At 30.1% G+C, this 20397-nt stretch overlaps 3 protein-coding genes across 3 annotated transcripts; 1 reads left to right on the forward strand and 2 right to left on the reverse strand.

Annotated features, from left to right (window-relative positions):
- Positions 1-460: 460 nt before the first annotated feature.
- On the reverse strand, positions 461-7711 carry LOC123299104 (bestrophin-4-like). Its single transcript, XM_044881333.1, has 7 exons — positions 7394-7711; positions 7022-7132; positions 5471-5642; positions 4366-4568; positions 3246-3657; positions 2693-2926; positions 461-2015 (listed from the first exon to the last, which is right to left on the reverse strand). Exons 1-7 carry the CDS (start codon positions 7462-7464, stop codon positions 1314-1316), a joined length of 1905 nt encoding a protein of 634 aa, XP_044737268.1. The 5' UTR covers positions 7465-7711; the 3' UTR covers positions 461-1313.
- A 1441-nt stretch (positions 7712-9152) lies between these two features.
- Positions 9153-11186, reverse strand: LOC123299111 (mediator of RNA polymerase II transcription subunit 7). The gene is made up of 2 exons (XM_044881347.1): positions 10846-11186; positions 9153-9667 (listed from the first exon to the last, which is right to left on the reverse strand). The coding sequence occupies exons 1-2, from the start codon at positions 11044-11046 to the stop codon at positions 9197-9199; spliced, it is 672 nt and encodes a 223-aa protein (XP_044737282.1). The 5' UTR covers positions 11047-11186; the 3' UTR covers positions 9153-9196.
- Positions 11187-12787: 1601 nt separating this feature from the next.
- LOC123299100 (leucine--tRNA ligase, cytoplasmic) lies at positions 12788-19915 on the forward strand. Its single transcript, XM_044881328.1, has 11 exons — positions 12788-13032; positions 13098-13313; positions 13379-13588; positions 14356-14517; positions 14586-14830; positions 15354-16434; positions 16576-17286; positions 17562-17825; positions 18531-18743; positions 19068-19302; positions 19502-19915. Exons 1-11 carry the CDS (start codon positions 13030-13032, stop codon positions 19714-19716), a joined length of 3555 nt encoding a protein of 1184 aa, XP_044737263.1. The 5' UTR covers positions 12788-13029; the 3' UTR covers positions 19717-19915.
- Positions 19916-20397: the final 482 nt, after the last annotated feature.

The following is a 20397-nucleotide window of genomic DNA, read 5'->3' on the forward strand; positions in this document are numbered from 1 at the left end:
AAGTATTAAGCTATGTACATAAATATAAGTTATAAATATTAAATAAAAATTAATTAACTTAGTCGAGCGTTAATTTTTGGAATTACATGATTAAAAAATAAAACCCAAATTATTTTGCAAAATTCACTAAAAATTATATTTATTTTTAAATCAATGTGACAATAAGGGATAATACTGATGGTCATATTACCCATAAAAATGTAAAACTAGACTTGATATCATGACAAATTTGAAAGTGAAATTAAAATTGATTAAAAAACGAAGAAGTTATAAGCAATCAAAGATTTCATTCAAAGGTTGCCAATCTCTTTTTAGCAAAACAAAGTTTTATATGTAATCTCTATGGCGATATCCACGTATGAAGTCACTAGTAAAGATTTTTTAAACCAACTTCACTTTTCTAGTCGTGAGAGAGAATTCTTCATCTGAAGTGATAAAAAAAATTTAGTCCGATCCCCTATTGTTTCAACTCGTACGGTCATTTCATTATTTATAAATATCATTTTTAGTGGATTTTGGTTTTATTTATTAAATATAAAAATAGCTTTAATTAATTCACTAATTTACATTACCTGTATTTGTTACAATCTAAGGTGACATGATACTGTAGGATTGCCACCTCTCCAGATTTGAGACTTCGGAAGATTCCCGAAACCAATCAACATAAATTCTCCAGAGTTCAGTAAATAAACAGATTTTTTAATTAGTTTTTTCATATTTATTTTAAATTATTTGAAGGATATTTATTAAAATTTTTAATTATGGAATGTAATACTGGGTATACAAAACATAAAAAATATTATACAGGATTAAGATTCGGTGATATAATTAGATTAATATCACTATCTCCCGACTTCCCGGAACTTTGAGGTGGCAACCCTATAGCACAGGCATTGCGAAAATTTAGTCAAGTGATTCGAAAATTGTTATTTATTAACACGAGAAAGTTTATGTCGATCTAAAATTTACAGTTTATTGACTGTTCTCTAAAATAAGCTTGTGATCTTCTTCTAAACTTTGGTTAATACTTTACAGATCAGCTAATATATCCCGTAATATGAAAACTTAATTTAACACAAAGATCGGCGTCTGTGTACTTCCTTTTCTTACAATTTTTAAGGATGGTTTTCAGCCACCCACGTCATTTTTTCTAATTTGATTAAAAATTACAAAATCTATGGCGGTCACCTTTAGATCAAATATAATGGAATCATAAATATTATTAAAATTATTAATACTGTATAAAACAAAAACAATTGAATTGAACCAAAGCTAAAAAATGTCTAAATTGTTTCTATGAGATTTATTAATCGTTAAACACTCGGACTAATATTTAATGGTTCATTCATTAAAAATGACTCTGCCACTAAATTATCATCAATATTCACAGATTTTGTAAGCTTTTGCATAAGTCGTTCACGACGCTCCGCTTCACGTGTATTTTTTAATTTTGTAAATTCATCATCATCGTTGACGCTATTATTTGTGCTACCACTATCTATACTAATCACATCCATTTCGCCCCGTACATGTGCTGCAGCTGGGGCTGATGTTGATATATGCTGTTGATGATTATTATTTGATTTTGGAACAGGAATTGGACTTGATGGAGGAGGAGAACCGAATATTGTTGCCATATGAGGACGGTCTTCTTTGGCTCGCATTGATTGTATAGTTAATTGTTCATCAACTTCTTCAATTACTTGAGTTGCAAGGCGGATGCTACCTGGTGGTTGATTCGTTGTACCTTTGTCTTTTAAACTTGTCGAACTCGCTGAACCCGGTAATCTTGGTTGCACATACATTGGTTGTGATGCACCATCGGTACGGCTATCTTCTCTAGTAAATATTCGACGCAATACACCCGATACAGAATTGACACGAGTCATTGAACCACCCATTAATGTTCCCATTGAAGATTGTGAACCAACTGACGGTGGTCGATTCGTGCGACTTCCACTTCGTGTTCGACCAACAGTAAAATGTATACCACTCTGTGTATCGTCATAGCTTCCCTAATTAAAAGTATATGGTCCAATTTAATTTTTTTTTAATCAATGTAATGTTTTTAAATGTCCTGACTATTAGTTTTATACTTTATTCGTTAGAAATAAGTTGAATTGTGTAGAAATGATTTTATGTTTCTAATTGAATAATTTTTAAAATAAACAAAAATTTTAAATAAATATTAACTGTGCGTCATTTAATTTACGCTAATTTGATGAAGAAACAAATTATTCTATCACAGTAAGACATCATTGTCTCGAAGCGAAAATGTTATCAGCGTCCATTTTAAAGCCATAAATCTATCTGATCACTCTCTAACATTAAATAAGTTGGGAAATCAAAATTTTATGACTTTTTAAATAAATAAATTAATTTAAAGTTTTATTAAATTTATTCTATTATATTCCAAAGGGAATTTCATTTCATTTCGATTTCAGCAGGTTTTACTTCAAATGAAGTAATCATAATTAGAAACGTTACAAAATTTTATCCGTAAAATTGATAGGTGAAAATCTTTATTTTGTATTCCACTGTGTAGAGTCTCTTCACTGTGGGGGGTTCCCTTTGTGATCTCTGAATGCGGTAGTATCGTATATATTTATACATCTTTCTAATAATTAAACTTTATGAAAATTGATGGACAGGTTAATTATAAAAATAAAAACAAAATATTAACAAAACTTACAAATCCATCTCCCATTCCCATTTCATCAATTTTCAAAGATGATGGTGGTGCAAATATTTGAGTTTCATTCTTTGGTATGTATAAATTTGCTGTTGATGGCAATGGATGTTTATCACGGAATGGTTCAGCTGCTAATGTATAAGGCAATTCCGATGGAAATACTTGATCCCAGTATTGATCTTTGACTAATTCAGGATGTTCATGATGCATTTCGTCAACAATTAAATAAGAAACCTTAAAAAATGAAACGTACATACAAATACTAATCAATTATATGACAATTCTGAATATTTATGGAGTATACTTCGGATGATGGAAGGGAAAGCCGCAAAAGATTTAAAATTGGGGGCGATTTTGGATTTACAAATTTTGTCTATATGTAAGCGACAATTAGCACATTATAGACATGTTTTGGCATTCTCAGAAAGATTAATTTGAAAAAACAATTATTTTCGAGGTGCCACTCAGCGCAAATCTTGTTAGTAGAGGATAATTTTCAATGCATTTTTGGCACCAGCAGTGCTGCTAATGCAGTAAAATTGTAAAAGCTTACCTGCAAATTTCTATCCACGAGCCAGTTCACTTCAAAATCATCGTCATCATCCCCCCAAGGATTGATTAATGATTCGGCCACTTTAAGCCAACCCATATAGAAAAAGAATTCTAACATCGTAAATACAGGAAAATACATATCTAAATTAGTTATTTCGTTGCCATCCTCGCCTTTTAAGCCTTTAATCCATTGACGTCCAATTGCTGATGTTAAAAAATATGAATATACAGCTAACGTCACCACTTGAGTATATACTAACGGTAAACTAACCATGTCATAATTTAGAAGTATTCCAGCATTACCACGAAATTTGTTTAATTCATCAATTAATGTTTTTACTGCAAAATCATCACGGAGCCGGCCTTCTTTACGTGCTCGCGTTACAATACTTGATGCCCACACAATTGGCAACCTGTTTAAGGTGTTTGATGCATTATAATTATTTAAAGATTCACGAATTATTTTTAAAAGTACTCTTTCAAGAGAACAGACTTTTCCTTTTCGAGATATTTAATGATAGTTTTGAAACAATTTTTATCATCTTATACAGTAAATATCCTAAAATGAAAAATATTTTTATGAATTTTTCATTCTTATTACCATGAAGGGAATCTCACATTATATTAAAAGATATTAGTTACTAACTAGTTTCAAAACTCTACTAACGTATATCTAGCAAACGAAAAGTCTTTAATCACAGAATAATCATATGAAATTTGTTCCTTATTTACGTGCAAAGAAACTGGCATTTAATTTTTTGCGTATTTTCCATAGTTTGGAATAAATCATTGTGTAGTAAATCATCTTTAATTTAGCAAGTTTTTCGAGATTGATTCGATAAAATTTGAAATTATATTGTTCCTCATAATAGAAAGAGATACAGAAAATTTTTAAATTACAATGTTGATCTGTATAAAAGGAATAATGTTAATTTAAGTTGAATACATTTTTCGAAAAACTAACTAGAGTTTAGAAAAATTATTATCCTATCTCGGTTCGTTATTAACACCCGACATATATAAGATAAGAAAGGTATAAAAATCAATATTGAATTAAGTAAGTTGTTTAGATAAAAAAATCGTTATCATATAAAATAAATAAACAAGTAAACATATTTTACCAATGTTTTGAATGATTTGGAAATTTAACGTCTAAATGTTCCATAACAGTTTTCTCACTTTCAACTAATAATCCAGCATCAACAAAATGATCTAAAGTTGGAAATCGTTTTTTAACGCGTGGTGATATCATCGTTAATACTTTTGTCAAACATAGACAAACATAACGCATTATTGTTCGTCGCATTACTCGACCTCGTTCATCCTAAATAAAATAATGATTCAATATTAATCCAGTCACTTATTTTCTAATTCAGTTAAATTTTGGTTACATTTTCTTAAACATGCTGGATTCAATCATCGGTATTTATGAGAGTGCTATAATCGAAAGAGAGGAAAAAGTTTATAAAAAAGATAGTGAACTACACCAAGGGCCACTTCTGATTTATACTTCTTAAAATTATGAGAATCACAAAGAAAGTAAAATTTTAAAAATCCATAATAATTATTCGAAATCTACAACTTCTGTTTGAAATTTTCATTTCGTGAATCACATGGCTTTCGAGAAGGTAGCCAAGTAATCTTTGTGGAGTAGTTATGGATTATCTTTTTCACTTTTTTCCTTTAGCATTTGAAGCACTTTCATAAATTTCCACAGTTAAATCTCATATGTTTGGTAAATTTTGAATGAACCATTTTCCTAAAATTAACCCAAATTGCTCACTGGTTGGAGCTATTTGTAAAAGTATCTAGATACAAAAAGTTTTTAATATCGACAATCAAGTGTTTAGATTGATTTCCAAGTCGTTTGTATTTAATGGTACACTCACTGTCAAAAAAAGTGCCACAGTTAAAACATTTTAAGCGTACTCATCATATGCTACGTTATAATAGTAACACTTAGAATGTTTTAAAACGAGCATTTTTTGTGACATTGAGTATACGTTAATTTTCATCAAACAGTAACCCCCTATTATTTTAAAACAATTATAATGTCTAGTCAAGATAGAAGATCACATGCAATTCATTATTTGTTTATGAATTGTACTTTAACAACTAAAGATTAAAGCTGCCATTTAATTATTAATTGGTCGTACTTTTCTTATGAGGAAGTGATTCATTCAAAATTTGAAATCATTAGGCTATATATTATTATTGGGTCTATACCTGGCCATGAACATGCGCACTGACAAACACAGCTAAAGAATCTGGATATGGTATGGAATTATATTGATTCCACCATCTTGTCATTACAATTGATACATAAAATCCTAATACGAATGATATTGGTATTAAATTATTGTAAAATTTACAATACCGAACAACTGCCTCAAACGTTCTAAAAAATAAAAATTTAAAAGAAGTTTTTTTTTACAAGAGAGTTCTGTTTTCTTTAATTTAGAAAAAATAGGGAAAAAAAAACAATTGATTTGTTAATTGTTGAAATACCCTATATAGACAGAGTTGAATATCAGTGCTTGTATTATTTTTATAAATTAGATTTGTTTAAAAAAACAAAAAGGATCATTTCCTCTTTTTGTTTCAGACAACTTGAGATTGACGCTCTCTGAAAGCCAGCCTTTTTTCTTTTAACACCGTCTAGCCAGAATATAATAAATTTTGTTAAAATGAAGCTATCAATACAATTTATTTGGCCGATCAATTACATACCTACAGTCTAATTCTCTGAAAATCTATGGTCTAATTTCTCTTGTTTTTTAATTTATCTTTTCACATTTAAATTAATGAAGTTAAATTACTATTCCGGTAATAATTTTAAAAATCTTACTTAAGTGGAAGCATGTTGTTTTTTCGAAAAGCCCTCCATTTTTCAAAACCATAATAGTTAAGGAACTCACATGTATTTTTATGTAAAAAAAACCTTACCGTCTGATGGGTGGTAAGTTAATTGTTGGTGATAAGACAAGACTATCATTTTTTATTCATTTATTGGCAACACTTTACGTCGCAAATGGCGTAAATTCAAATCTTGCGTACTATTGGAAGCACTTTACTTTTAATAACAATTCAACCATGGTCTAATATGTTTAGAACATCATGGCATTTCATCGTAAAAACGAAGATGTGTTCTTTTGTTGGCGTCAAATCGTCGAATTGGCGTAAACTTGATGCCAAAGGATGAGCAAAACATCATTAAACGTCGGTAGGGAATATTCACGATTTTTTTTTTCGCAATTCGTAACAAAATATGAAAATGCATTAAAAGAGGTGGCAGAAAGTGAAATTAAAATTAAATGAACCAATAAATACGGATGATAAAAGCTACTAATTAGACAGAGAGATCGGACATGGTATTTGATAATATACTATCTTTGCCATAAGGTCTGCATGCTAAGTTTTGATAGAAAAAGATAGAAAAGAAAAACAATTCTTTGATGGTTTTTATATACCTAGGTTGTTTTTATAGTTATTCGAAAAATAATTTTTCTCTGCTGTTTATTACATGAATGAGCATTTATTAAAGCAAAACAAGAAATTTATGAATATTCCCTATTGTGCATTCTTTGCCCCATAAAGATTATAGCTCTGGCAACATAAAGTCTATATTTATAGTAGGCTTATGATTGCAACGGTACGGTTTTCTAGTTTTAATACTTTTTGATTTATCTAATTTATCTAAGCAAATTCGCATTCTTGCATAAGAGCAATTAAATTTTCATCAACTATAATTATTAGAGCACAATTGAATATACAAACCTTTGGTGCTCTTCATTTAGAAAATGTCGATAAGCGATATTTAAACCGTAATAAATAAATAGAAAAGCAATTAAATCCATCCATACTAATTTGTAAATTGATCCACGCCATCTGAAAATAATTAAATTAAATATTTATGACTTCAATGGTTTTAAACAAGTTTTAAATTTAAAATTGTTTCAGTAAACAGGTTAGCCAACTAGTTTACATATCGATAATATATATATATACAAAATACGTATGTTAGAATGTCAGTATATTGAATTAGATAATTATTAACTTATTCAAGGTCAATGGTATAATCACATTTTAATTAGATGATATCAATTAAGTTTACATTATTTTATTACAAGAAAATTTAAATTTCCTTACCGTACTAGTAACTTTAGGAAACAACCAAACCATCTACAAGTGGCTACTTCCGCTGTATAGGTGACAGTCATTTTTTCATTCGATTTTCAACTTTTTTACTCACAAATTACTAAACAAATCGGCATTACTCATCTTAATAATTGTTTGAAGGCCTTCACTTTAGTTACATGCTAAGTAATAATTACATGTCATGTGTGCCGCTAGCTAGTCTACTTGTAAATATAGAACGCCTTTGTTCAGGTTGATTAGCATTAATTTTCATATTTACATTCAAAATAACAAATATTTATTTATGTCTTAAAAAAAATGATTTTAAGAACTTATTTATTGGCTCAGTTTCTAACATTGTATGATAATTATATTATTTTTTATTATAATATAAATGATATAAATTTATGAAAATTGAACAGTTGTATTGTAATGAAAATATTTATTAGCGCATGACATTTGTACGATTAATGAACACTCATGTTAAATATATTTAATTATTTTGCCGCTCCTGTTTAGAAAAAATTAATATTGGTTTTCTTGGAAAATTATACTTGGCAATCGAATAGAATATTAATAAAAATCTAGAGGTTAACAATCTTTATTGAATTGGTCGTATTAAAACTTACGGTTGAATTTTATTTTGAAATAAACATTCTATTTTCCATTCGTCTTGTTCAACAAAATATAACTATTCTTTAAAAATTATTTATTTTAAGAAATTAATAAACAGAAATAATAAAGTTCTAATAGAATTCTTATAAAAATAGCCTAAAATATCCCGATCACGTTGCAATAAAAAAGTTTAGTACTTATGTACATATAAAATCAAGTATAATTAGGATTTATTGTTTCATGCTACGACTTTTATTACAATTTCGAATGCTTTATGAAATACAGTGTCGGACTTAATAAACATTATAATTAAAAACGCAAAAAATCGTATAGGTGCGCATTTTTCCATTTCCCAGAAAATTGGTGAAAATTTTAATTCAAAATAGTCATTTCTAACAGATAATCTTCTTGACTGAGCTACTCAAGTATAAACAAAATAAATAATGAATTGTTACCTTACGTAGCCGTTATCAATCGAAAGAGCTTCTTTTGCGAAAAGAAAAGGGAGCTTCATTCAGAAAAAAATTTGAAAGTGCCTGGGTAACCTAACCGTGATCCATAAAGTTTTATTAAAGTAAGAACGACTAATATGTTATTTGTTCTATATAAGGTATTTCCAGCATAAATGCACTTGTCGACAGATTTGGCCAATTTTTTTTTTTTCACAGACTCAGAATAATGATAGCTTTGTGATCCCGAAGTTCCAGAATTTTTGGTCTTATAGATCGCAATATGATCAGCAGCAAAGTTCGTATTTTCCCCATTCAAACCATGTAAAACTCACTGTCCTCTCAATTGGTCAAATTTGGGAAGGTGGGCATAATTATCTCGTGTTTTAAACGGTCAAAATTTCTGACACTTTGGGGTTTAATACTAAGCCCTATTAAGTTCTAAAATTTAATTTCTCGTTAAATTCTGTCGAAAAAAATTTTACCATAGGAACTGAAAATACCATGCTGGAAATACTGTATACAGTGAAGTATAGTTACTTCACTGTTTTAACCTACAGGTATGATGATGAGAGATGAGACTTATCTAGATGAACTTGGAAAGTGAAATAATTTATAAATACGAAATTCCATTAGAGTCTTTGGAGTAGTTCCCGAGAATTAGTGCTCATTCAAACAAATAAAAAGATACAAATTATCAAAAGAAATTGCGGATAAATGTTTTAATGATATACTTAAAAATACAAACAAACTACATCGAATCAATAATATTACACATAATTCTATCTAAAATATGACAAGCATCAACATTATCATCTTTTGAATCGCCTGTATCCATTTCATCAAACGATTCAACCGCAGCAGCTAATCTAGAATCTTGATCTTTAGAATCTGGTAAATTTTGAAATGCTTGTTGTAAAATATCTTGAACTTTATCTAAATGCTTCTGAAAACGATGTGCAGTTTCAATTCGTTGACGTCGTTGTAATTCCATCATAACGCGTAACGTTTCTCTTGCTTGATGTGGACGAAATTCATTCAATAAATGATGAATATGAATAAAAAGTAAACTTAAATCTTCGACTTTTTCTGTACGACGTGGTGAATCCGGACATTGAACTAATAAATCTAACAAATCCAAAAAATTTACTAGTAATGAGTGATTTAACTTTTTTAATTCACGTCGCCGATCAAAATGTTGTGGATACAGTCTTTTAATACCCTAAAACAAAATACACGATTATGACTAGAAAAAAGAACTATTTTGACAATCATTACAACTAGACCTAATTTTGGTTTCAGACCGTAATGCAGCAGACCTGATAGCACGGGAAAGTAGATCAAATAAAATTTAAAAAAAAATTAATATCTTAATTTATGATTTTTGTGATCTTGTTTATTCAGCATTGAAAGTATTAAAAGTGTGTACCAATGCCACCATCTTGGACAACAAGAGCAGTTTTCTGATTTTTACATATAACTCCTTAATTATGATGTTTTTATCCCAAATGCCGTTTTCACCAAGAGAGATATTGAATTATTTAGCTCAAGTATTGATTGCGTAAATACCAAGAGCTCTCAGTAACAATAATAATAAAACATAAGAGGGACCGAAAATGGGTCCCTAGCATCTAGACCAAGGGGTTCTCTGTGCCCTCTTTGAGAAAAAGCTGTTACCCGAAGGCGAGACATTTCTGGATGAGCTGCTATTTTAAGCAGATGGAGCTATAAGAGCCCAGGATTCTAAGCCTCGGACCCAAAAATTCTATACCTGAAACCCTGCAGGTGCAAATAACATGTTTCATCGTCCTCCATACAGGCCATACAAGTGCGATCAACAGAGATCCCTATGTTATAAATAGTTCAATCGATAGTGTCCTATAAAAAATCAAACCAACCTTCCCAACTGTGTTCTAGCAAGTTTCAGACGAGCACATACCCAAGAGACTGAAGAACTATTTCTGAAGATCCCGAATATCCACTGGCCTCACAACAAAAAGGCGAATAATTAAAAGTTTTCAGCTATCTTCTAAAAAAGCTCATCGGCACGCTAGTTTTTTTTGTGGGAGCATGTCAAGTATAATGTTTATACCACAAGATCAGCTAGTATCAATGAGATTGATTTAATTGATCAGAGTTATCGGTTGTATCTGGATCACATTAGATAACGTCTAAACACTTTCAATAAATTGCTGGTTTCTACATTTGTTCACATTACTTTGTGTTCAGAAATTATGGAGAGCCAAAATTATTTGAAAAAAACAAGATATTGAAAGTTTTTTTCCCTGTTTTAGTTTTAATAGAAAACAAAGCGTAAACTGAATCACAATACATTTCATATAAAACTTCTGTACTAACTTAATAATAAGAAATGTAATATAATGAAAAAATAAATTTTACCTGACTCTCAAGAGGTCGTATAATACTTTCATCTGCATTGAATGCATTACCAAACATTGAATATGTATCATGAATTGGTAAAGGGGGACGTGGTGCTCTGCCCCGGCGTATATTTTCATCTGTATACTGATTAAAATATTGAACAGGTGGTAATGGTAATGAGCTCACTTGAGCCACATCTGATGTGTTATTTGCAGCCATTGTAATATTTTTTTAAATTCAGATGACAGTGATTTTCTATGGCTTACAACTAATTCATTGTCAACAGTGTCAACATTTTTATTTATCTAGTCTTTGACAGAAACAGAAATGTCAGATCAAAACATTCTTAAAAACTAGTCTTACCAACTGTGATATCTGGGGGAAAAACTATCATGCCAACATTTATTTAAAGATTTAACAGGAGTGTATTCAAGCAAAAAATGCTTTTTTCTATTTCATAGTAAACAAGAGGCCTTTTCATCGTGTCATAAGCGCAAGTGCAGAGTTTATTTTTTCGTACTGACAGCAATAAGTAGGACTAAGATAGAAGATATTTGTTATTCATTTTATCACATTTGTTATAAATCATTTAGTACGAAACAAATGTGAATCGTGATTTTAAAATGAAAAGCCCTAGTGAAAACAAACAATTGACTGTTGATTGAGTTAATTGTTGAAATACCATGCATAAATAGTATTGATTACTCTATCACATTGCACATACATTTACAATTTATATAATATACTATACAATTTACGAATAATTTGCGCCCTCACGGGTAAACAATGATGTTTAGGAAAAAATATTTCAAACAAATGTTGTTTATTTTTTTATAAGGAACATTTTTTACATTTAAACTTTTCTTCTATCTCTAACGGTTTACGAGATGGGTCCTACTGACCCATAGGTCAAGACCCAATTGACCTATGTTGCTCATTTACGAACTCGACCTCACTTTTTACGTCCTGAGTACGCTGTACAAATTTCAGCTTGATATCTTTTTTCGTTTTTGAGTTTTCGTGCCCGCAGACGGACGGACGGACAACCGGAAATGGACTAATTAGGTGATTTTATGAACACCTATACCAAAATTTTGTTGGTAGCATCAATATTTTTAAGCGTTACAAACTTGGGACTAAACTTAGTATACCTTGCATATTACATATATGCATGGTATAAAAATATGATAGTTACTTGCAACTATATTTTATCTATCATTGCAACCCCATTAAAACCACCCATAGCAGTAACAATGATAAACAAATTTTGAAAATTCTTAATGTCGCTTCGAAAATCGTCTCCCGAGGGTGTTCGGGGTCAAAGTGAAATTTTTTCGGAATTATACCGCTTCATCGCATTGGATGTTTAAATATTTTTAATTGAACTTCGGATTCGTGATCAACCGATCCGTGATCCCGAAAATCCCTGAGAGAATAGTCCCGAGGCGAAATATAAAATTTTTGATCACTGTCTCTTCTAGGGGTGGTTTTAATGGAGTTGTAACAATACTCAGTTGCTTTTTGACCCGGGATTCGTGATCAGCAACCCCGAAAACCTTAGAAGGAAGATTTCCGAGTTGAAATTTTTTATTACTAATATTATGCGGGATGCTTTAACGATGAGAAAACTACTCAAATTTTCTCATTTTTCGTAGAGACAATGTAGAGCTTTTGAAATCGGAGCTGTTTCCACCACTTTTCCAGATTTTATAGTATTTTCCTGCTTATTTGCTGTACTAGAGTTTTTTTCGAAAAGTTCTTACTGATTAGTAATAACAGTTTAATAATTTTACAAGGACAAAACTAGTTTAACAAATTTTAAAGCGCAAAAGCTACCAAAAAATAAAAATTATTTTCGGTTTTTATTTTTCGCATAACTTGATGTGCTATGATTATGAAAATATTGAAATAATAAAAACAAAAGTGCAATTCAAAGTGCAAATCAACATATTTTCCTCAACTCTTATTATTACTACACTATCAATATCAATTTGCAATTATTTTGTAATTTCCAGAACATAGGCGGGGAACTGAATTACATATTGCGTCATTCAAAGGTATTTTACAAACTGTAAACGTGCTCGTACGTGGAATTGTGGTTAAGTTTGAGTTCCGTACGGCTCGAATTTTAATTAATAAAAATTAATTTTATAAATGTCGTAGTTTCATTAAATATAGTTTTCATCTAATTCATTTAACAATATGGTAAGTTTAATTGAATTTTGATATGTAAATAAATAATTTGGTTAATTTACAAAGTATGTTTGTAGACTACCGTTGAACGAAAAGGTACATTTAAAGTTGAATACTTACAAAGTATTGAGAAAACAGTTCAAGAACAATGGGCTAAAGAGAAAATTTTTGAAGAAAATGCACCGAGTGAACCGAAAAAGTCATCGGACGAAAAGTTTTTCTGTACTTTTCCCTATCCATACATGAATGGCCGGTTACATTTAGGACATACTTTTTCTCTGTCAAAATGCGAGGTATTTATTACAACAATAAAAATCATTTTATTGTAAAAACAATTATGTTTTAAATGTAATTCTAGTTTGCCGTGCGATATCAACGTCTAAAAGGTAAACATGTTCTATTTCCGTTTGGATTTCATTGTACAGGAATGCCAATTAAAGCATGTGCTGATAAACTAAAAAGAGAAATGGAACTATACGGTTTTCCACCCAATTTTCCAGAAGAAGAGGAAACTGTAATAGAAGTTGAGACTGATATTATCCCTAAAGATAAGAGTAAAGGGAAAAAGGTGAATATAACTAGAATTTATTAAATCTTAATTTTTCATTATTACTTTTTATTATTTACAAGCCACAGGAAAATGAGAATAAAAGTAAAGGAAAAAAGGTAAAATATTTCCCTGTCTTTTAGCATTGAAAAACAACACTTTAATAAATATAAAAAAATTGGAAAATAGCATTCGAACAGTATATATTTAAAAAACACAGGCACGCCTGTATTTGACACAACATCCAATGTTCGCCAAAATTATAGCAATTTTAAATAGGGAATATTCATGAAAGCAATTTTAAATTTAGATGAATAGTGTCTGTAATGGGATAGTTAGAAGAAAATAGTAGTTTTTAAGAAAAAATGAGACATAATTATTAGTATCAGACATAATTATTAATATCGTGAGGAAACCGTGAAAACGCAAAGAAAACGGGAATTTACAAACAGTTAATCGACACAGCACTGAACAGTGTGTACTATACATTATAGAAATTCCGGTTTTTCTTTGCGTTTTCATGGCTTTATTAGGCATCTACGGCACAGAGTCGAGATCACATTTGCCTGTACTGACCCCGCGTGGTAATATACTCATCTTGCGCACAGGTTTAATACAAGTATCGATATTATTTATTCTGATTATCTTGAGTCGTGTATATCACTAATTTAGAATAAATCGGTTGTGTTAGATTACCGGTTGTTACAAATAACTCGCAATCCACATGAAACACGTTATTCTCTTTTGTTAATCCAGAAAAAATATATAATGTATATGTATTTATTTAGAGTAAAGCTGTTGCTAAAGCGGGATCAGCAAAATATCAATGGCAAATTATGCAAAGTCTTGGGTTAGTTGATGATGAAATTAAGAACTTTGCAGATAGTTCATATTGGCTAGATTATTTCCCACCATTGGCTCTTAAAGATTTACAAAGTATTGGTTTACATGTGAGTATCTAATTACTACATTTGTTTCCAATTTATTCCTAAAAATTAAACGGTTCCGATCTTTTTAGACTGATTGGCGTCGAACATTTATAACGACTGATGCAAATCCATTTTACGATAGTTTTGTTCGTTGGCAATTTTTAAGATTACGCGAACATGGAAAGGTTAAATATGGTAAACGTTATACGATATTTTCACCGAAAGATAATCAACCTTGTATGGATCATGATCGTAGTACTGGTGAAGGTGTTGGCCCACAAGAGTATACGCTTATTAAAATAAAAATTTTAGATCCATTACCTCCAAAATTAAAGTAAGTTCATAATAACAAGTTAAATTAACAATTAACACAGTTAAGTTAAAAATTAAGAAAGTTAGTCACTTTTTAAGTGCAGGCCAACCACTCAGATGCGGAATCAGAAATTGAATAACTACTTACACAATTAATTTTATGTTTGTTTAAAAACTTCCAAGCGTGCCCTTCTTTGTAATCTGGCGCCTGTAAGTACGTGTCTAATTTGCCTTATGGATAATCGGACGCTGAGACCATTAGAGTCAGGTTGATTTAATAAGACATGGATACATAATCTGAACGAGTAATTTTGCGATCTTTAAGCATGAAGGATCAAATTATGGGTTCTCATTTGAAAATTTAAAGTTGACCTTTAAATTATGTTTTTTTTTTTAACCCCATAAAATCCAACATTTTATGATTCCCGATCTCTATTCTAAGAAAATTGATCGTTTCGGTACTTATTGAACTCTTGGTATAACAATAATAATTTTATAATCATGATAATTTAAAATTAAAGTAAGGCATAATGTATGACTTTTAGGAAATTTGGCTTGCCAGTTTATCTAGTCGGTGCCACTTTACGCCCAGAGACAATGTACGGTCAAACAAATTGTTGGGTACGACCGGACATGAAATACATCGCATTTAAAACAGTAAATGATGATATATTTATATCAACTGCGCGTGCAGCACGTAATATGGCATATCAAGGATTTTGTAAAGAGGATGGTAAATATGAAGTACTACTTGATTTAATTGGTGAAGACATATTAGGGCTACCATTAAAAGCACCCGTTACAATAAATCCAATAATTTACACATTACCAATGTTGACAATTCGTGACGATAAGGGTACAGGAATTGTAACAAGTGTACCATCCGATTCACCTGATGATTATGCGGCACTTGTCGATTTACAAAAGAAGCCAGCATTACGGGAGAAATATGGTATTGAAGATCATATGGTTATGCCTTTTCAACCAATACCAATTATTGAAATACCTGAATATGGTAAAATGTGTGCAGTTTATGTTTATGAAAAATTAAAAATACAAAGTCAAAATGATAAAGATAAATTACAAGAAGCAAAAGAAATGGTTTATTTAAAAGGTTTTTATGATGGTGTCATGTTAATTGGTCCATATAAAGGTCAAAAGGTTCAAGAATGTAAAAAACATATGCAAAAAGAATTATTAGAAAAAAATGAAGGTTTAGTTTATTATGAACCTGAAAAAACAATTATATCACGATCTGGTGATGAATGTGTTGTTGCTTTATGTAATCAATGGTATTTGAACTATGGCGAACCAGAATGGAGAAAACAAGCTGATCGTTGTTTAGAAAATATGAATACCTATCATGACGAAGTCAGACGCAATTTTATAAGTACATTAAATTGGCTACATGAATATGCGTGCGCACGAACGTATGGCTTAGGGACGAAATTACCTTGGAATGAACAATGGTTAATTGAATCGCTGTCTGATTCCACAATTTATATGGCATATTATACTGTTGCTCATTTTCTGCAGGGTAATACTTTTAAGGGAGATAAACCCAATGAATTGGGTATAAAAGCTCATCAACTAACACCAGAAGTTTGGGATTATATTTTTTATAAAGTAAGTAACTGCTTACAATTTGTGATAATTTCATGGTTTTCTTTAATGCACTGACCGGTTGTAGTTATTACCTCCTTTGTCAGTTTCCAGATGTTTAGATTTGGCGAAATAATGGTTATGTTAATAGATATTGTTTTTTAGGAAAAACCCTATCCAAAAACTTGTGGGATCAAAAAAGAAGCACTCGATAAAATGCGAAGAGAATTTGAATTTTGGTATCCACTAGATGTACGAGTATCTGGAAAAGATTTAATACAAAATCATTTAACTTACTTCATCTACAGTCATTGCGCAATTTGGTCAAATGATGAAACCAAATGGCCAAAGGGTATTCGTGCAAATGGACACTTATTATTAAATTCAGCAAAAATGTCCAAATCTACCGGCAATTTCTTAACATTATCAGAAGCTGTTCAGAAATTTAGTGCAGATGGTATGCGTTTATGTTTAGCGGATGCTGGTGATTCTGTTGAAGATGCAAATTTTGTTGAATCAATGGCCGATGCTGGAATATTACGTTTATATACATTTATTGAATGGGTAAAAGAAGTATTAGAAACTAAGGACAATTTACGTGTTGGTTTATTTGATAATTTCAATGATTTGGTATTTTTAAGTGAATTAAATCTTAAAATTCAAGAAACTGAAGCTAATTTTGAACAATTTTTATTTAAAGAAGCATTACGTACAGGTTTCTTTGAATTACAAGCATGTAGGGATAAATATCGTGAATTGTGTTCTGCGAAGGGTATGCATCATGATTTAGTCATGAAGTTTATTGAAATTCAAGCGCTTTTAATGTCACCGATTTGTCCGCATGTTGCGGAACATGTATGGAAACTTTTAGGAAAAGTAAGTTTTTAATTATATATATAGCAATCCACAATTGTTACAAAAATATTATGAAATATATTCGACTTCACCAAGTTTTTTAATGAAATTTAAGTCCGTTAGAACAATTATAAGAATATAAATAATCATGAGACAAATATTTGAAATTGAGTATTTTTTCCAATTTAATTCAACACAAATTTTAATCTTTCTTAAGATTAACAATTCCCCCAACAGAAATTTCCAAAGGCTTTGTGTGAATCGTTGGTATTTATTATTATTATAATTATTTGTAGACTGGCTCAATAGTGAAAGCATCTTGGCCAAAAGCAGGATCTGTTGATGAAATTTTAGTAAAATCGTCTCAATATTTAATGGAAACTGCACATTCGTTCCGTATATCATTAAAAAATCATCATCAAAGTCGATTAAAAGTTCGTAAAGGTCAAGAGGCACCTGCAGCACAAATTGAAAAACCAACTCTTGGTAGAGTATGGGTAGCGAAAACTTTCCCTGCCTGGCAAAGTTGTGTTTTAACTACAATGAAAACTTTGTACGATGTAAGTATTCAATTTTAATAATTGTAAGATGAATCGATCCCTATTGCTAAATTTAAGTTTGGGGCTCGACAAATCCTAACATTAATTCGATTTAAAAGTCTGTATTAAACGAAACCATATATTTTGAGAGAGGAAAAAACTTCTTTCTCAAAAATATATCAATTAATATATTTATTATAATATTCAGTTTTTAGATTTTACCAACAAGTTACAATTTTATTTTTAATTACTAATAGGGGAGAAATCGCTTAGTTTCCACAGCGTCTGTATGAAAAATTTTTTTGTTTTGTGTTTACTTGATATTATTAATAACAAGTGAACTTTACAAAATTTAAACTCTTTCCAAAGTATACCGTTTTTCTTGGAACACAGCTAACCTTTCCATCCGTTCAGGATGAATGGTCTGTCTGTCTATGGTACCACAGTCAGGCAGACACACACACATAGCGGTCAAACTTATAACATCCCTCTTTTTGCGTCGGGGTTAAAAATACCAGTTGGTGCATAATATTACATTATAGCCAATAAAAAAAAGCAGCAAAAATCGTAGTAAGCTTCGGTAAGAAATTAGTAAATTTGAGGGTTTTTTTAAATATTGAAGGTTTTATTTTAGAAATACAAGCATGTCCCTTTCTTTAAGTCGCAAATTTGAATTAATCAATTCCAAATAAATAATAATTAATATACTCAAATCATTTATTTTAGCAACATGGACAATTGCCCGATAATAAAGTAATATCACAAGCTTTATCAAGTAAAGAAGAATTAAAGAAGTATATGAAACGTGTTATGCCATTTGTTCAAGCTACACGCGAAAAATTGGAAAAGAGTGGCTTACAAGCATTAAGTTTAACATTAGAATTTAATGAAATTGATGTTTTAAATCAAAATATAGATTATTTGACGAATACCTTAGATGTAAGTAGCCATGAATATTTTAGTTGTAAGATAATGAATCCCACTGTCCGCAGCAAAATGATTTTTATTTGAAAGCAAAATTTTCGCTAATATGCCAACAAAGCTATCCATGAAGGCAACAAAGTTATAAACCTTTTTAACGGACTATCCGAACATTGAAATACCAGTCAATGCAAAGTTTTGCCGTATTTAATAATCAGTAAATATAAATACACCTTCTTGGAATTTATTGCTATTCAAGTTAAAAGCTATTATTAAATTTTAAATATGTAGTGGTATTTTTTTATTAAAAAATATATAAAAACTTTGTATTTTTATTTACAGTTGGAGCAGTTAGAAATTAACTATTCTGATGATAAAAATGCACCAGAAAAAACGCGAGAAGATTGTTGTCCTGGTTCACCTTATATTCTATTTTTTACCCCACCCGGTGTACCACTGGAAATTATCAATCCAATTCCTAGAAATGGATTGTTTACTAAAAAGTATAATATCGCTAATGGTGATACTGCGTCTAGAATATGTTCACGAATTATTCGTGATACAAAAACCCTTAGAGGTAAGAAAATAAAGTAACTAGTAAGTCTGGATGATACTAATCTATATCTTCATATCGAAAGAAATAAATTATCGATAAATGAAGTCTAAATATTTGGAAAGATAGAGATTTAATCTTCGGCGCATTTTATATTCTACAACCATAACCATTTTAGTAAAAATTTGTATTGTTATATAACCAAATGTCAAATATGTTTTAGATAATCAAAAAATACAATTATGGCGTTACATCGACCCTTCACTCGGCGATCGTCGTATACCAAATTTTATAGAACCGCTGAAAAATAAAGAAGTAATTCCTGCTGATTCAACATTTAATGTGGACTTAAATAAAAAAACTATAACTGTTGTATACCCTGATAATAAGAAGTATTTAGTTGGATCCAGTATATGTTATGTAGTGAATGAATTATGAGTACATCTTCCAGTGTCCAGTATCCAGTGATCAAACACAACTTAATCGTTTCAATTTTTAGTGATTTTTTTAATGTGTACTAAAATTTTATTATTCACTGAACCATGAATAAACAATATTTAATATTTATGTTCATCTTAACCATTTTATATTTGTCATCAGTTAATTTATTGTATTGATATTTATTTCAGATTGTAATGCGAAGTATTCATTTGTTTCATTTATTTAATGAATCATAATAAATTAATTCATTTAGATATTTCTTTTTTACTTATTATAGAACAAACCTATTTTGATTTTGCCTTTCATCACAAAAAAAAGAGCCACCTTTTAGAATCGGAATCATCTACAACTCATTCGAAAGCATTGTACTTTTTTTATAAGTTAATCATTAATTTTTTATGGGCTTAGAAAGTGTTCACGGTATATGCAATCATTTTTTTGCAAGATATTCGATTGAAGCATTCGAAAGCTGATTCATTTTTTTTTTAAATCCATAATATATATCTTTTAATTTTTGATCAAGCTACACATTTCCAAAGATAAATGGTCAATTGAGACTATTATATTTTTCAAAGGATTATAATAAAAACTTTTTAATGACTTAACACAAAAGTATCTTAACGTTAATGAAGATTTAAGGTGTAAAAGTTTTAATTTTCCTTTAACAGCATGTAATTC

The sequence above is a fragment of the Chrysoperla carnea genome, chromosome 4 (genome assembly GCF_905475395.1).
Source record: "Chrysoperla carnea chromosome 4, inChrCarn1.1, whole genome shotgun sequence".
Lineage (NCBI taxonomy): Eukaryota > Metazoa > Arthropoda > Insecta > Neuroptera > Chrysopidae > Chrysoperla > Chrysoperla carnea.

Excerpts from the sequence above, each read along its gene's own strand:
- LOC123299104 (XM_044881333.1), bottom strand. The coding sequence starts at position 7,464 with ATGACTGTCACCTATACAGCGGAAGTAGCCACTTGTAGATGGTTTGGT. Across the intron at positions 5,643-7,021 it reads CTAAATGAAGAGCACCAAAG|AACGTTTGAGGCAGTTGTTC; the intron begins GTTTGTATATTC and ends TTTATTTTTTAG. Across the intron at positions 2,016-2,692 it reads TGGGAATGGGAGATGGATTT|GGAAGCTATGACGATACACA; the intron begins GTAAGTTTTGTT and ends ACTTTTAATTAG.
- LOC123299111 (XM_044881347.1), bottom strand. The coding sequence starts at position 11,046 with ATGGCTGCAAATAACACATCAGATGTGGCTCAAGTGAGCTCATTACCA. Across the intron at positions 9,668-10,845 it reads TACGACCTCTTGAGAGTCAG|GGTATTAAAAGACTGTATCC; the intron begins GTAAAATTTATT and ends ATTTTGTTTTAG.
- LOC123299100 (XM_044881328.1), top strand. Across the intron at positions 14,831-15,353 it reads CCATTACCTCCAAAATTAAA|GAAATTTGGCTTGCCAGTTT; the intron begins GTAAGTTCATAA and ends TATGACTTTTAG. Across the intron at positions 18,744-19,067 it reads ATTTGACGAATACCTTAGAT|TTGGAGCAGTTAGAAATTAA; the intron begins GTAAGTAGCCAT and ends TTTTATTTACAG.